General features: G+C 43.9%; 1 protein-coding gene across 1 annotated transcript in view; it reads right to left on the bottom strand.

Annotated features, from left to right (window-relative positions):
* The window catches only part of LOC129812991 (sia-alpha-2,3-Gal-beta-1,4-GlcNAc-R:alpha 2,8-sialyltransferase-like), a 32,954-nt gene extending 15,196 nt beyond the window's left edge, over positions 1 to 17,758 (bottom strand). Inside the window, exons 1-3 of the mRNA XM_055865080.1 lie at positions 17,026 to 17,758; positions 13,243 to 13,365; positions 11,404 to 11,961 (exon numbers count right to left, since the gene is read on the bottom strand). Of these exons, the coding sequence (XP_055721055.1) occupies positions 11,404 to 11,961; positions 13,243 to 13,365; positions 17,026 to 17,189 (845 nt within the window). The 5' untranslated portion in view covers positions 17,190 to 17,758. The remainder of the gene's footprint in view (positions 1 to 11,403; positions 11,962 to 13,242; positions 13,366 to 17,025) is intronic.
* Between the last annotated feature and the right edge of the window lie 964 nt (positions 17,759 to 18,722).

Here is an 18,722-nt window from a genome sequence, read left to right as displayed (position 1 = left end):
TTAGAATGGATACTATTAGAATGGTTACTGTTAGAATGGATACTATTAGAATGGTTACTGTTAGAATGGATACTGTTAGAATGGATACTATTAGAATGGATACTATTAGAATGGTTACTGTTAGAATGGATACTGTTAGAATGGATACTATTAGAATGGTTACTGTTAGAATGGTTACTGTTAGAATGGATACTGTTAGAATGGATACTGTTAGAATGGTTACTCTTAGAATGGTTACTGTTAGAATGGTGACTGTTAGAATGGTTACTGTAGTAATGGTGACTGTTAGAATGGTTACTGTTAGAATGGTTACTGTTAGAATGGTTACTGTTAGAATGGTTACTGTTAGAATGGATACTGTTAGAATGGTTACTGTTAGAATGGATACTGTTAGAATGGATACTGTTAGAATGGATACTGTTAGAATGGATACTGTTAGAATGGTTACTGTTAGAATGGATACTATTAGAATGGTGACTGTTAGAATGGTTACTGTAGTAATGGTGACTGTTAGAATGGATACTGTTAGAATGGATACTGTAGTAATGGTTACTGTTAGAATGGATACTGTTAGAATGGATACTGTTAGAATGGTTACTGTTAGAATGGATACTGTTAGAATGGATACTGTTAGAATGGATACTGTTAGAATGGTTACTGTTAGAATGGATACTGTTAGAATGGATACTGTTAGAATGGTTACTGTTAGAATGGATACTGTTAGAATGGATACTGTTAGAATGGTTACTGTTAGAATGGATACTGTTAGAATGGTTACTGTTAGAATGGATACTGTTAGAATGGTTACTGTTAGAATGGATACTGTTAGAATGGATACTGTTAGAATGGATACTGTTAGAATGGTTACTGTTAGAATGGATACTGTTAGAATGGATACTGTTAGAATGGTTACTGTTAGAATGGTTACTGTTAGAATGGATACTGTTAGAATGGATACTGTTAGAATGGATACTGTTAGAATGGATACTGCTAGAATGGTTACTGTTAGAATGGTGACTGTTAGAATGGATACTATTAGAATGGTGACTGTTAGAATGGTTACTGTAGTAATGGTGACTGTTAGAATGGATACTGTTAGAATGGATACTGTAGTAATGGTGACTGTTAGAATGGATACTGTAGTAATGGTTACTGTTAGAATGGATACTGTTAGAATGGATACTGTTAGAATGGATACTGTTAGAATGGATACTGTTAGAATGGATACTGTTAGAATGGATACTGTAGTAATGGTTACTGTTAGAATGGATACTGTTAGAATGGATACTGTTAGAATGGTTACTGTTAGAATGGATACTGTTAGAATGGATACTGTTAGAATGGTTACTGTAGTAATGGTTACTGTTAGAATGGATACTGTTAGAATGGATACTGTTAGAATGGTTACTGTTAGAATGGATACTGTTAGAATGGATACTGTTAGAATGGATACTGTTAGAATGGATACTGTTAGAATGGATACTGTTAGAATGGTTACTGTTAGAATGGATACTGTTAGAATGGTTACTGTTAGAATGGTTACTGTTAGAATGGATACTCTTAGAATGGTTACTGTTAGAATGGATACTGCTAGAATGGATACTGTTAGAATGGATACTGTTAGAATGGTTACTGCTAGAATGGATACTGCTAGAATGGATACTGTTAGAATGGATACTGCTAGAATGGATACTGCTAGAATGGATACTGTTAGAATGGATACTGTTAGAATGGATACTGCTAGAATGGATACTGTTAGAATGGATACTGTAGTAATGGTTACTGTTAGAATGGATACTGTTAGAATGGATACTGTTAGAATGGTTACTGTTAGAATGGATACTGTAGTAATGGTGACTGTTAGAATGGATACTATTAGAATGGATACTGTTAGAATGGATACTGTAGTAATGGTTACTGTTAGAATGGATACTGTTAGAATGGTTACTGTTAGAATGGATACTGTTAGAATGGATACTGTAGTAATGGTTACTGTTAGAATGGATACTGTTAGAATGGATACTGTTAGAATGGTTACTGTTAGAATGGATACTGTAGTAATGGTGACTGTTAGAATGGATACTATTAGAATGGATACTGTTAGAATGGATACTGTAGTAATGGTTACTGTTAGAATGGATACTGTTAGAATGGATACTGTTAGAATGGTTACTGTTAGAATGGTTACTGTTAGAATGGTTACTGTTAGAACGGATACTGTTAGAATGGATACTGTTAGAATGGATACTGTTAGAATGGATACTGTTAGAATGGTTACTGTTAGAATGGATACTGTTAGAATGGTTACTGTTAGAATGGTTACTGTTAGAATGGTTACTGTTAGAATGGTTACTGTTAGAATGGATACTGTTAGAATGGATACTGTTAGAATGGTTACTGTTAGAATGGTTACTGTTAGAATGGATACGGTTAGAATGGATACTGTTAGAATGGATACTGTTAGAATGGATACTGTTAGAATGGTTACTGTTAGAATGGATACTGTAGTAATGGTGACTGTTAGAATGGATACTGTTAGAATGGATACTGTTAGAATGGTTACTGTTAGAATGGTTACTGTTAGAATGGATACTGTTAGAATGGATACTGTTAGAATGGATACTGTTAGAATGGTTACTGTTAGAATGGATACTGTTAGAATGGATACTGTTAGAATGGATACTATTAGAATGGATACTGTTAGAATGGTTACTGTAGTAATGGATTGGAGTGTGTTATTTTGTGTTTATGTGTGTGTGTGTGTGTGTGTGTGTGTTTATGTGTGTGTTTATATGTGTGTGTTTGTGTGTTTATCAGTCTATAAAATGTATTTTTAAAGCCCCTTTTACATCAGCCGATGTCACAAAGTGCTTATACAGAAATCCAGCCTAAACCCCAAAATAGCAAGCAATGCAGATGTAGAATTGTGTGTGTTTATGTGTGTGTGTGTGTGTGTTTGTTTATGTGTGTGTGTGTGTGTGTTTGTTTATGTGTGTGTGTGTGTTTATGTGTGTGTGTGTGTTTGTTTATGTGTGTGTGTGTGTGTTTGTTTATGTGTGTGTGTGTGTTTGTTTATGTGTGTGTGTGTGTTTGTTTATGTGTCTGTGTGTGTTTGTTTATGTGTGTGTGTGTGTGTGTTTGTTTATGTGTCTGTGTGTGTTTGTTTATGTGTGTGTGTGTTTGTTTATATGTGTGTATGTGTGAGTGCTGTACATGCTCCTGTACACAGTTGAAAACAAATTGAAACCATTGATACATTATCCCAAAATGAAATTGTCCCCTCATCAATGGGAACAATATAGACACGGGTGTTAAATGTAGACACAGCTTGTTAAATGAAGATATTCCGTGCGAGCATTACTTTAATGGGATTGAGGGAGATGATAGTACAACCAGTCTGTGTCCCAAATAGCACCCTATTCACTTTCTAGCACACTACTTTTGACAAGGGCCCAGAGAGCTGTGGACACTAGGGCCCAGAGAGCTGTGGATACCAGGGCCCAGAGAGCTGTGGACACCAGGGCCCAGAGAGCTGTGTACACCAGGGCCTATAGGGCTGTGGACACCAGGGCCCAGAGAGCTGTGGACACCAGGACCCAGAGAGCTGTGGACACCAGGGCCCAGAGAGCTGTGGACACCAGGACCCAGAGAGCTGTGGACACCAGGGCCCAGAGAGCGGTGGACACCAGGACCCAGAGAGCTGTGGACACCAGGGCCCAGAGAGCTGTGGACACCAGGGCCCAGAGAGCTGTGGACATCAGGGCCCAGAGAGCTGTGGACACCAGGGCTCAGAGAGCTGTGGACACCAGGGCCCAGAGAGCTGTGGACACCAAGGCCCAGAGAGCTGTGGACACCAGGGCCCAGAGAGCTGTGGACACCAGGGCCCAGAGAGCTGTGGACACCAGGGCTCAGAGAGCTGTGGACACCAGGGCCCAGAGAGCTGTGGACACCAGGGCCCAGAGAGCTGTGGACACCAGGGCCCAGAGAGCTGTGGACACCAGGGCCCAGAGAGCTGTGGACACCAGGGCCCAGAAAGCTGTGGACACCAGGGCCCATAGGGCTGTGGACACCAGGGCCCAGAGAGCTGTGGACACCAGGGCCCAGAGAGCTGTGGACACCAGGGCCCAGAGAGCTGTGGACACCAGGACCCAGAGAGCTGTGGACACCAGGACCCAGAGAGCTGTGGACACCAGGGCCCAGAGAGCTGTGGAACACCAGGGCCCAGAGAGCTGTGGACACCAGGGCCCAGAGAGCTGTGGACACCAGGGCTCAGAGAGCTGTGGACACCAGGACCCAGAGAGCTGTGGACACTAGGGCCCATAGGCCTGTGGACACCAGGGCCCATAGGGCTGTGGTCACCAGGGCCCATAGGGCTGTGGACACCAGGGCCCATAGGGCTGTGGACACCAGGGCCAATAGGGCTGTGGACACCAGGGCCAATAGGGCTGTGGTCACCAGGGCCAATAGGGCTGTGGTCACCAGGGCCAATAGGGCTGTGGTCACCAGGGCCAATAGGGTTGTGGTCACCAGGGCCCATAGGGCTGTGGTCACAAAGGTAGTGCACTATATAGGGAATACTGGTTCAGACCGCCACGGCCTGGTGGGATAAGCCCCGTCCTGTCTTCAAAGTTCAGCTTGCCGCTGTCAAGTCCCAGCCTGCGGCCCCAATGACCATACCTGGCTTGCAGTCCTCCGTCTTAGTAATAGGTTCCAAGTCCTCTGCCCTGTCAGGTCCTAGGTTTCCTGCCGTGCTAGGCCCTCAGCCCCCTGACCTGGGGACCCACCGTTCCCTGACCTGGGGACCGACCGTTCCCTGACCTGAGGACCGACCGTTCCCTGACCTGAGGACCGACCGTTCCCTGACCTAGGGACCCACCGTTCCCTGACCTGGGGACTCACCGTTCCCTGACCTGGGGACCCACCGTTCCCTGACCTGGGGACCCCCCGTTCCCTGACCTGGGGACCCACCGTTCCTTGACCTGGTGATCCACCATTCCCTGACCTGGGGAACCACCGTTCCCTGACCTGGTGATCCATTGTTCCCTGACCTGGTGATCCATTGTTCCCTGACCTGGTGGTCCACCGTTCCCTGACCTGGGGACCCTCTGGCCACCGCACCTGGGGAACCCCCTGACCTTGTCTCTGGGGCCCTGCCTCAAGATTCCCGACAAGCCTCACCCAGTGGTCCCAGCCTGTTCCACTATGGGAGTCATCGCGTTCAGCAGTGGTGAAAGAGTCACCAACCTCACCAAAGACAGTTGTGGCAGGCGTGCCACATTCCTCCTTCAGCTGTGGCCAGCCTCCGGCATTGTACTCAGCGCCCACGGAAGGGCCCCAGCGGCCCTGCAACAGCTGAGTTAGTGGATCCTCTGCCACGACACTGTTCCCGCAACATTGTGCACCCCCTGGTCCCCATGGTTCTTTAAAGTGACACTGGCTATCAGCTGCCCCTCGAGTACAGCCAGACTGTAAAAAAAGGCAATGCCTGTGCACATGACTTTCCCCACAGTCCCATTAGCAAGTTCTGGTTAACGACCAAGTTGACAGTTTATTTTAGGAAGATTGTCAATGCATCCAAGAAGTCAGTTGTGGGATTTATACGTTAAGATGAGGATTGACTGCAAGCAATTGCCTTTAGGCCTAATTACCTGCTGCAGCTTGTATATTCCAGATACTGTAAAGACCGACGCCGGAGAGGAGAAGCAGGTACGGGGAGTCAGACATTTATTTGGAAACAGACATAGAACAAGACAGGAACAGCGTCAGCACACGGGTAACACGGACATATGACAAACACTGCAGCAGTGGGGGAACAGAGCTGGTGAACTGATAGGGGAGGTAATAAACAGGTGACTGACTGAGTGAGTCCAGGTGAGTCCAATATCGCTGAAGCGCATGACGAGGGAAGGCAGGTGTGCGTAAATGTAGGGCAGCCTGGCACTCGTGGGGGAAGAGCGGGAGAAGACGTAACAGTACCCCCCCCCCCCCCCCTCTCTAGGGGCGTCACCCGGCATCCCACCTGGGCGAGCCAGCTGAGACATGGGCGCTGGGAAAGCCGGATGGGGGTAAACTCCCCACGAACCGGCAGGGGAGTGGGAGCCTGGCGAGCTGGCTGAGGCATAGGAGCCTGACGATCTGGCTGAGGCATGATTTGGGATGGGAGGCAAGGAACCGAGGCAAGGAAACTTCTCGAGCCAGCTAGGACGTGGAAGCCGACGAGCTGGCTTAGGCACCCGCGGTTCCATCGGCAGCGGAATCCAAGCTTGATGTCACCAACAAAACAAGAAAACTCGTGGGCCGGCTGGGCGAACAAGACCTGACAATCCGGCTGATGCCCGACGTGGGATGGGCGCCTTCCGAGCCAACCGGGGTAAGGAAACCTCTCGAGCCAGCTAGAGCGTGGAAGCCCGACAAGCTGGCTAGGCACCCCCGGTTCCATTGGCGGCGACCCAGGACCGATGTCACCACCAACCGGAACGCCAGTACTCCCCGATGCTTCGTGTGATGGCTGGCGAGAGCGGGAGCAGGCGTGACAGATACCCTATTTGCATGTTGTTTATATTGCATTGGTTGCATGATTGTTTAGAGATGGTTAATTCCTATAGCCTATATGTGCACTTTAACACTTATTCATGCTACTGTTAAGCCATGGCAAGAGATTCTAGAAGTTTCAGACTGTCCTCAGTGAGATTTATGACTCTGAGGCACCGGACACAGATCAGATAAGATGTACATTAGGCCAGAGAGAGAGGGCAATAAATCGTGCCTTCCGAATAATTATTTCTCTCTCTCTATAGCGAGACATTTATACATATCCTTGATGTGTGTATGTAATGTTATTCTACCAGGCTATGTACAGATCCTGTGGTATTGTGGCATTACTATAGTTAATATACATACACTACCGGTCAAAAGATTTAGAACACCTACTAATTCAAGGTTTTCTATTTATTCATCCCTACCTTGTCACAACACAACTGATTGGCTCAAACGCATTAAGAAAGAAAGAAATTCCACAAATTAACTTTTAAGAAGGCACACCTGTTAATTGAAATGCCTTCCAGGTGACTACGTCATGCAGCTGGTTGAGAGAATGCCAAGCTGTCATCAAGGAAAAGGGTGACCAAAGCTGTCATCAAGGAAAAGGGTGGCTAATTGAAGGATTTGTTTAACACTTTTTTGGTTACTACATGATTCCATATGTTATTTCATAGTGTTGATGTCTTCACTATTATTCTAATAATGTAGAAAATAGTAAAAAATTAAGAAAAACCCTTCATAGGTGTTCTAAAATTTTGACTGGTAATGTTTATGTCTCCTTTCCCCTATAGAAAAACTGGTACATCCTATGTAAAATGAAGATTTTTGAGTGTGAATACTATAGTTTGTGGTGGTAGTGATGAAGATAATATAAGTTCTGGACTGAGAAGCATTAGTACTGTTCTTGCCGGACAGCCTGTAGTGAGTTAGAACCAGGTATCTCAGCATTCAGTCACTAGCGGGTGAGGGTTCAGAAGCTAACCGCTCAGACGGCGCCAGCTAGCACCAAATCAAATCAATTTATATAGCCCTTCTTACATCAGCTGATATCTCAAAGTGCTGTACAGAAACCCAGCCTAAAAACCCCAAACAGCAAGCAATGCAGGTGTAGAAGCACGGTGGCTAGGAAAAACTCCCTAGAAAAGGCCAAAACCTAGGAAGAAACCTAGAGAGGAACCAGGCTATGAGGGGTGGCCAGTCCTCTTCTGGCTGTGGAGATTATAACAGAACATGGCCAAGATGTTCAAATGTTCATAACTGACCATCATGGTCAAATAATAATAATCACAGTGGATGTCGAGGGTGCAACAGGTCAGCACCTCAGGAGTAAATGTCAGTTGGCTTTTCATAGCCGATCATTCAGAGTATCTTTACCGCTCCTCCACTATTATTATTATTAGGCCTACGTTTTTAAACAAGATCATTATTATACCTACAACAACACAGTGCAATGAGGAATTCATTGTTTTTAAGTGAGTACACAATTATTGTCTATAAACCTCAGTTATTCAGGCAAATTTGAATAACATCTCAAACGTTTTGTTTCATGCCAAAATAACTGCATAGGCCTAACAGCCTAGGCCTGACTATGCAAACATGTGGACCTGTTTGGGTCTATTGTCGACAGTTTTGAACGTACAGAAAGATACATTAGCAGAACACTCATATGGTGTTTGTTGTCAGTATGTAGCCAATCGGTGTTAAGATTGGCCTACTATAGGAAAAATACTGGCTTCTCCTTTCCAACTTCCCGCCCGTTCTTAATGCTGTAGCCTATTTTACATTCAGCAAGGAAGAGCAAGTGTGTATCTCTCGTCCAATAGGCTGATAGTAGACTAAAGAAAATAAGTCAAAATAAATGTCCAACCAGATTTTGTAGTCTGGCTTTACCTGCTGTGGAAGCGGAGAGGCCAGGTGCGTAATTGCGCGACAAAACAAAGACAGACAGGCTCGAGCTTTAGCCTAAGTTAGAAGCGTATGCATTCTAGCCCATAACTCATAATGTCAATGTGAATGTATCCAGTGAATTTACACAGCGAAAAAAATAAAAAGTATCAGATAATGCAATCATAGGTAGCCTACATTATGTGCGGTCCAGAGGCTGCGCTGAGTGTGCTCCCTCCCCGGTCTCCGATTGTTTCAGTTTTTTTAGGGACAAGAAATGTATCCTACCCAGGCTACAACAACACAATGTAAGGAAGAATGTTATTGTTTTCAATTGAGTACAAAACTTGAGTATTAAAGAGTATTAATAGGTTGCACCCCAGTCACTCGGTCGCGTCATGCCCTTGTTATGAACGTTCTCAAGCCGCCCTCTATCGGTGGCGCCATAAAGTGGTGATTCTGGACGGACGTAACTCGTGTTTTCTCTAAATTACACTAGTGTCTGGAAATACGATGACATTGATAAAGTAGCCAAATAATTAGTAGGAAACAACTTTTCTAGCATTATCATGTCGTCAAATTTACTTTAAAAAGATTGCAATGTTGACATTAGCTAGCAAAATTAATCAAAAATAACTAGCAAAGCTAACGTTAGCTAGCTAAAATCCGGTGGTCTCCCCTCAATCTTAGCTAGTTAGCTAGCTAACATTATAATCTGGTGACATCAAAATGGTGACAAAAGGTTTTCCTACAAATTATTTGCCTCATTTTGAATGTCATTGGATTTCCAAGCCACTGTAATGCACTTTGGATAAAATCTTCAACGCTCATTGATGATGCATTGAGTAGAATGCTCAGTTGGTTATCAGTTCAAAATGAACATTCAAAACAATATTGTGATGAAACATGCAAGCCATGAATACAGGCAACGTCCGCACTGAGCTAAAGGGTAGAGCTGCCGCTTACAAGGAGCGGGACTCTAACCCGGAGGATTATAAGAAATCCCGTACTCTCTCCGACGAACCATCAAACAGGCAAAGCGTAAATACAGGACTAAGATTGAATCGTACTACACCGGCTCTGATGCTCGTCGGATGTGGCAGGGCTTGCAAACTATTAGAGACTACAAAGGGAAGCACAGCCGAGAGCTGCCCAGTGACACGAGCCTACCAGATGAGCTAAATAACTTCTATGCTTTCTTCGAGGCAAGTAACACTGAAACATGCAAGGGAACACCAGCTGTTCCGGACGACTGTGTGATCATGCTCTCCGTAGCCGATGTGAGTAAGACCTTTAAAAAGGTCAACATTCACAAGGCCGCAGGGCCAGACGGATTACCAGGAAGTGTACTCCGAGCATGCGCTGACCAACTGGCAAGTGTCTTCACTGACATTTTCAACCTGTCCCTTACCGAGTCTGTAATACCAACATGTTTCAAGCAGGCCATCATAATCCCTGTGCCAAAGAACACTAAGGTAACCTGCCTAAATGACTACCGACCCGTAGCACTCATGTCTGTAGCTATGAGGTGCTTTGAAAGGCTGGTCATGGCTCACATCAACACCATTATCCCAGAAACCCTAGACCCACTCCAATTTGCATACCGCCCCAACCGTTCCACAGATGATGCAATCTCTATTGTACTCCACACTGCCCTTTCCCACCTGAACAATAGGAACACTACGTGAGAATGTTGTCATTGACTACAGCTCAGCGTTCAACACCATAGTGCCCTCAAAGCTCATCACTAAGCTAAGGACCCTGGGACTAAACACCTCCCTCGACAACTGGATCCTGGACTTCCTGGCGGGCCACCCCAAGGTGGTAAAGGTAGGTAATAACGGGGGTGGCAGGTAGCCTAGTGGTAAGAGCATTGGGCCAGTAACCGCAAGGTTGCTTGATTGAATCGCCGAGCTGACAAGGTAAAAATCTGTGGTTCTGCCCCTGAACAAGGCAGTTTACTCATAGCTCTTCTTTCATTACTACATTTTCATGTCAGTTACTGGTGGAAAGTTTATGGTAAGAAGCATGGATTGTACGATGTTAAAATAAAATGGCTTCAAATTTTCATAATCTATTTCTGAGAAGAATATACAAAAGTCAAAATGCTATGTTGAGTGTGCCCAATGCAATGTTGGGTGTGTCTGATACTATGTTATGTTCGTCCAATGCAGAAGAGGCTGGTGGGAGAAGCTATAGGAGGACGGGCTCATTGTAATGGCTGGAATATAATAAATGGAACAGAGTCAAACATGTTTTCCATATGTTTGTTGTGTTTGATACCGTTCTATTTATTCTATTCCAGCCATTAAAATGAGCCTGTTCGCCCACCAACCTCCTCTGGTTTAATGCTATGTTATGTTTATCCAATGCTATGCTAGGTGTGTCCAGTGCTATGCTAGGTGTGTCCAATGCTATGCTAGGTGTGTCCAGTGCTATGCTAGGTGTGTCCAGTGCTATGCTAGGTGTTTCCAGTGTTATGCTAGGTGTGTCCAGTGCTATGCTAGGTGTGTCCAATGCTATGCTAGGTGTATCCAGTGTTATGCTAGGTGTGTCCAATGCTATGCTAGGTGTGTACAATGTTATGCTAAGTGTGTCCAATGTTATGCTAGGTGTGTCCAGTGCAATGCTAGGTGTGTCCAGTGCTATGCTAGGTGTGTCCAGTGCTATGCTCGGTGTGTCCAGTGCTATGCTAGGTGTGTCCAGTGCTATGCTAGGTGTGTCCAGTGCTATGCTAGGTGTGTCCAGTGCTATGCTAGGTGTGTCCAGTGCTATGCTAGGTGTGTCCAGTGCTATGCTAGGTGCGTCCAATGCTATGCTACGTGTGTCCAGTTGTGATTCTATATGACTTGTGTTAATATGTAACTTGTGATCTGTTAAGAGTTTCCTCTTGAAGGACAATAAACATAAATCAATCGCTAAATCAACAAATCAATCAATTTATCAATCAACCAATCACTCTGGTGTGTCCAGTCTTACCGGTTTATGTACTGCATGATGTTGCCAGGCCAGGCTAGCTGAACCTTCAGCTGTCCTCTGTGCTCCACGAAGAAGTCGACCAGTGTCCTGGTCACCGTGGCCGAGGTATGGAAGAAGAAGGCAGGGATCCAGAGTATGGCCCTGTCCAGCTTCTTCAGACTCAGGAAGAAGTTGTTCCTGTCCTGGAGGGTCAGCAGGTTGTTGTAGTATTTCTCCAGGATGCTGGGGTTAAAGGTCGTGAGGTTGGTCCTCCGCCCCACGTCCCGGTGGAAGATCTCCGTGGGAGCGAAGTTGCAGCGGAAGACGAAGTCAAACTTCTCGATCTCGGGACCACAGCGACTCCCTGTGAGGACGCCGCTGTTCCCCACCACGGCACACACATTGTAGTGCTTGTTGACGATGGGGGATGCCTCGGGAAGCAGGGACTTGAAGTTCTCACCAATGGAGAAGACGTACTTGTGGCTGGAGTAGTCATAGTGCATCAGCTGACCCACGCGCACGCTGCTCCGGGTCAGGGTGAAGTTGTGGGCGATGTCGATGTGTTGAGAGATCTCTTTTCTGGAAGATATGGAGAAATTAGACAGGTGGGGGAAATGTTAGGCTGCATCCCAACTCGCACCCTATGTCCTATGTAGTGTACTTCATTTGATCAGGACCCATATGGGAGATATAAGAAAGCTCAGGAAATATATACATTACCAGTCAAAAGTTTCAAACACACCTACTCATTCAAGGGTTTTTCTTAATGTTTTACTATTTTCTACATTGTCGAAATAATAGTGAAGACATCAACACTATGAAATAACACATATGGAATCAAGTAGTAACCAAAAAAAAGTGTTCAACAAATCAAAATATATTTTATATTTGAGATTCTTCAAAGTAGCCACCCTTTGCATTGACGACAGCTTTGCACACTCTTGGCATTCTCTCAACCAGCTTCATGAGGAATGCTTTTCCAACAGTCTTGAAGGAGTTCCCACATATGCTGAGCACTTGCTGGCTGCTTTTTCTTCACTCTGCGGTCCAACTCATCCCAAACCATCTCAATTGGGCTGAGGTCAGGTGATTGTGAAATAACCCTTACACAGCCTGGAGGTGTGTTTTGGGTCATTTTCCTGTTGAAAAACAAATGATAGTCCCACAAAGCGCAAACCAGATCCCCATTGACGCACCAAATTCCCATAGAAATTGGATTCATAGAACTGTAATTTTCATTGAAAGCAAGTCTAAGAAGCGGTAGATCTGTTCTATGTGCGCTATTTCTATGTTTCCTGATCTTAAGTTTTGTTTTTGTGTACTTTAGGTTTTGTAAACCAGCTTCAAACAGCTGAAAATACAATATTTTTGGTTATGGAAAATATATTTCACAGCGGTTTAGATGGTACAATGATTCTCTATTGTAACATAAACTGAAAGTAGGCGAACTATTAGAATTTTAGCAACCAGGAAATGGCGGAGCGATTTCTGCATATTGCACCTTTAAGGACTGTCCATGTTGTCTGTGCCTGCATTCTTCTCCACCAGTCGTAGCGCCCCACTCCCCCACTCCTCCCCCATGTTCTGTTAAAGCGTTAAAACGTTTTGCAACGTTAGCGCCCTAATGAACAGCATCCAGATGTATCCTATAGGCTACTTCACCTATGTTCTGTGAATGCCGTTCTGTTATAGCGTTAAAACGTTTTGCAACGTTAGCGCCCTAATGAACAGCATCCAGATGTATCCTATAGGCTACTTCACCTATGTTCTGTGAAAGATGTTCTGTTATAGCGTTAAAACGTTTTGCAACGTTAGCGCCCTAATGAACAGCATCCAGATGTATCCTATAGGCTACTTCACCTATGTTCTGTGAATGCCGTTCTGTTATAGCGCCATTTGGAGGTGTCATCCCGGAGGATCTCATTCAGGGCTCTGGTCAGAGGGGTGAAGGCAGGGTCCAGGTACTTCATAGCCAGCTGAGACCTGTGGACAGAGGCAAACACATTGATACATTGGTTGGTTAATATCCTGGTGGTATTGTACTTGTGAATGGATTTGACTGTTGCTGTGGGGATAAAACATGGAGAGTTATGGAACTGAGGTGTGAGAGATTATTTTACATGTACAGTATGGTTAAAGGTAAAATGAAAAATGCTTGATTTCCAAATGGTATCCTATTGTCTATATAGGGCCTATTGGGCTCTGGGCAAATGTAGTGCATTTGAACAGACGCCTAACAAGTCCTCAACTGGCAGCTTCATTAAATAGTACCCGCAAAACACCAGTCTCAACGTCAACAATGAAGAGGCGACTCCGGGATGCTGGCCTTCTAGGAAGAGTTGCAAAGAAAAAGCCATATCTCAGACTAGCCAATAAAAAAGAAAAGATTAAGATGGACAATAGAACACAGACACTGGACAGAGGAAGTTGCCTCTTCATTGTTGACGTTGAGACTGGTGTTTTGTGGGGTACTATTTAATGAAGCTGCCAGTTGAGGACTTGTGAGGCGTCTGTTTCTCAAACCAGACACTCTAATGTACTTGTCCTCTCGCTCAGTTGTGCACCGGGGCCTCCCACTCCTCTTTCTATTCTGGTTAGAAGCCAGTTCGTGCTGTTGAGTGAAGGGAGTAGTACACAGCTTTGTACGAGATTTTCAGTTTCTGGGCAATTTCTCTCATGGAATAGCCTTCATTTCTCAGAACAAGAATAGACTGACGAGTTTCAGAAGAAAGTTCTTTGTTTCCGGCCATTTTGAGCCTGTAATCGAACCCACAACTGCTGATGCTCCAGATACTCAACTAGTCTAAAGAAGGCCAGTTTTATTGCTTATTTAATCAGGACAACAGTTTTCAGCTGTGCTAACATAATTGCAAAATGGTTTTCTAATGATCAATTAGCCTTTTAAAATTATAATCTTGGATTAGCTAACACAACGTGCCATTGGAACACAGGAGTGATGGTTGCTGATAATGGGCCTCTGTCTATGTAGATATTCCATAAAAAATCTGCCGTTTCCAGCTACAATAGTAATTTACAACATTAACGATGTCTACATTGTATTTCTGATCAATTTGATGTTATTTTAATGGACAGAAAAGATGTGCTTTTCTTTCAAAAACAAGGACATTTCTAAGTGACCCCAAACTTTTGAACGGTAGTGTATATAGTCGGAAGATTACATACACCTTAGCCAAACACATTTAAACTCAGTTTTTCACAATTCCTGACATTTAATCCTAGTATCAATTCCCTGTCTTGGGTCAGTTAGGATCACCACTTTATTTTCATAATGTGAAATGTCAGAATAATAGTAGAGAGAATGATTTATTTCAGCTTTTATTTCTTTCATCACATTCCCAGTGGGTCAGAAGATTACATACACTCAATTAGTATTTGGTAGCATTGCCTTTAAATTGTTTAACTTGGGTCAAATGTTTCGGGTAGCCTTCCACAAGCTTCCCACAATAAGTTGGGTGAATTTTGAACCATTCCTCCTGACAGAGCTGGTGTAACTGAGTCAGGTTTGTAGGCCTCCTTGCTTGCACATGCTTTTTCAGTTCTGACCACAAATTTTCTATAGGATTGAGGTCAGGGCTTTGTGATGGGCACTCCAATACTTTACTTTGTTGTCCTTAAACCATTTTGCCACAACTTTGGAAGTATGCTTGGGGTCATCGTCCCTTTGGAAGACCCATTTGCGACCAAGCTTTAACTTCTGACTTATGTCTTGAGATGTTGCTTCAATATATCCACATAATTTTCCTGCCTCATGATGCCATCTATTTTGTGAAGTGAACCAGTCCCTCCTGCAGCAAAGCACCCCCACAACATGATGCTACTACCCCCGTGCTTCACGGTTGGGGTGGTGTTCTTCGGCTTGCAAGCATCCCCCTTTTTCCTCCAAACATAACAATGGTCATTATGGCCAAACAGTTCTATTTTTGTTTCATCAGACCAGAGGACATTTCTCCAAAAAGTACAATCTTTGTCCCCATGTGCAGTTGCAAACCGTAATCTGGCTTTTTTATGGCGGTTTTGGAACAGTGGCTTCTTCCTTGCTGAGCAGCCTTTCAGGTTATGTCGATATAGGACTCGTTTAACTGTGGATATAGAGACTTTTGTACCCGTTTCCTCCAGCATCTTCACAAGGTCCTTTGCTGTTGTTCTGGGATTGATTTGCACTTTTAGCACCAAAGTACATTCATCTCTAGGAGACAGAACACGTCTCCTTCCTGATCGGTATGACGGCTGCGTGGTCCCATGGTGTTTATACTTGCATACTATTGATTGTACAGATGAACGTGGTGCCTTCAGGCATTTGGAAATTGTGCACAAGGATGAACCAGACTTTTTTCTGAGGTCTTGGCTGATTTCTTTTGATTTTCCCATGATGTCAATCAAAGAGAGACTGAGTTTGAAAGTAGGCCTTGAAATACATCCACAGGTACACCTCCAATTGACTCAAATTATGCCAATTAGCCTATCAGAAGCTTCTAAAGCCATGACATCATTTTCTGGAATTTTCCAAGCTGTTTAAAGGCACAGTCAACTTAGTGTATATAAACTTCTGACCCACTGGAATTATGATACGGTGAATTATAAGTGAAATAATCTGTCTGTAAACAATTGTTGAAAAAATTACTTGTGTCATGCACAAAGTAGATGTCCTAACCGACTTGCCAAAACTATAGTTTGTTAACAAGAAATTTGTGGAGTGGTTGAAAAACAAGTTTTAATGACTCCAACCTAAGTGTATGTAAACTTCAACTTTATATGTATGTATGTATGTATGTATGTATGTATGTATGTATATATATATATGTATGTATATATATATATATATGTATAGTTTCTGTGGAGAGGAAGGGAGGGCATCCAATGATACAGCCTTGTTATACAGCCTGATACAACTTGGATTCAACAAAAGGGGGAATGGATTACAGGGTGGAAATGAATCTATCGCCACATTTAAATCAGGACTAAGGACAGCTCCCTTGAGCGAGCCAGAGAACACAGCAGCCGGTGGCCATTGCATCACAGCTGGACGTTCGGGACCTCTCTAGCTGAGCATCATAACACAGGGGCATTGTGACAAAGCCTTCACATCAGTACGATCATTACAACATGCGTTGTGTTTCTTGTTCATGACCAGATAGGATTAAATTCTGCTCTATTTTCGACCTGTGAGCTGGCTTGTTGTTGTACGTAGGGAATTCATTAATTTGGCTGAGATTCGACTTGATATCCGGTTGAATAAAAAAAAAGCAGTGACATCCGGTAAATTCAATAATCGTGGGAAATATGGACACGTTGATTATTGATATGACCTTAGAATATGACGAGAGAACCGACAGAGGCGTCGTTATATTTATACTGTGACAGTGTAGGCCTTTTGGTTTGTGGTGTAGCCTACTGTAGACTAGCAGCCTATGACACAAGCCTCCCTAATATGAAACCTCTGGTTTTAGAAAAAGCCCCCCACTGCTATTCTGGAAATAGAAACAAACCATTATATGTTGCGTGATAATAAAGACCGTTACATGTATGTATATGCTACAAGAATGTAAAACCGCACACTTCAGCAGGCTATAGCCTACGCACATAGCACACGTTTCTATTGCGATATGTTATTGCAATACTTACCGAAATCCGGTATGAAACATATACATCCGAGAACTCCCTGAACTTGCGTATTTGGGGGTCGTGAAGAGAAAATCTTTCTTTATTGACACGTAGCTGATCAATGAGAGTATGAGCAGAGCAACACTGAGCATCACCAACCCCAGGATGCTCGCTACGCGGACCATCTTCCCGAGTTGACATTCCCGTCTGTGCAACGACAAGGATAGCTATGTTGCTATTCAGCGGAGGAGAAGCGACATGTCGGCTTATACCTAGAGACAGTCAGAAGCTGAAAGAGGTAGCGGCAGGCGGCATCTGAAATTGTTCTTGTTTTGAAGGTATGCCTCTGTCTCTTGGCTCAGGGCGGTTCTCATTCTCCCGGTGCATCGGTCCTGCTCGGTTTTGGCTAGAAGGGATACAGCTTTTGTCAAAATAGACTTTTCGTAGCAGGTTTAGGAGAATTTACGCAACATGTTAGGAGAATTAACGTGGCAGGCTAGGATAATTAAGTTAGGTTAGGAAAAGGGTTAGGGTTAGCTAAAATGCAACACGTTTTTTTTTTGTTGACAAAAGCTGTATCCCTTCTAGACATGACAGTCCTGCTCGCTCCATTCCATCCCCTCGCTGCGAAGATAGATCCAGTCGTGATAATGGCGCAAGGAGATGCATGTATTTTGAATCGAATTAATGAACCTTACCAGATGCTTAAAGAAGCAGTGAACTTGTCAATTAAATAAACAACCGCTTTCAGTCTGATGGATCTACAACAACGTACGTTCAATGAGTTAGCCACTAACCATGCAGCTGACTTTAATAAACAACCAGAAACAACTACTGATTTTCAGGTTCGTTATAAAAAAATTAAGTTATTTCAGAATATTTGGGTGAGTTAACTGGTTAACTCATTGATTCTGCTTCGCAGTATACCGGTAGGCTACCACAAAGGGTTACTTATAGTGTAAAGGCTGTCGCTCTCCTCATCCTCGGATGAGGTGAGGAGAGAAGGATCTTCAGACCAAAACGCAGGCTTTGGGAAATAAGCCATCTTTATTATAAAATATGATGGCAACACGAAACGAAACAAAACACTTTCAAAACTACAAAACAAGAAAACGACGTAGACGAAACCTGAACATAAACTTACATAACTAAACATAAACTTACGTACAGGAAACAGACGACATCGAAACGAAACGAAACAAACAAACGCTACAGTCCCGTGTGGCACGAACATACATACTGACACAGGAGACAATCACCCACAACGAACACTGTGAAAACACCTACCTAAATATGACTCTTAATTAGAGGAACGCCAAACACCTGCCTCTAATTAAGAGCCATACCAGGCAACCCATAAACCAACATAGAAACAGAAAACATAGAATGCCCACCCAAACTCACGTCCTGACCAACTAACACATACAACAAACTAACAGAAATAGGTCAGGAACGTGACATAACCCCCCCCATAAGGTGCGAACTCCGGGCGCACCAGCACAAAGTCTAGGGGAGGGTCTGGGTGGGCATCTGACCACGGTGGTGGCTCAGGCTCCGGGCGAGGTCCCCACCCCACCATAGTCAATCCCAGCTTCCATCTCCCCCTATGAATGTCCACCCTCATCTTACCCCCACAAAATCCTCTTGGTAACATCAACAACAGGGGCAGCACCGGGACAGAGGGATAGATCAAGACAGAGGGATAGCTCAAGACAGAG

This window comes from Salvelinus fontinalis, chromosome 2 (assembly GCF_029448725.1).
Source record: "Salvelinus fontinalis isolate EN_2023a chromosome 2, ASM2944872v1, whole genome shotgun sequence".
NCBI classification, from domain to species: domain Eukaryota; kingdom Metazoa; phylum Chordata; class Actinopteri; order Salmoniformes; family Salmonidae; genus Salvelinus; species Salvelinus fontinalis.
The sequence above is the reverse complement of the archived record's forward strand: the minus strand, read 5'-3'. Positions and strand labels throughout refer to the sequence as shown.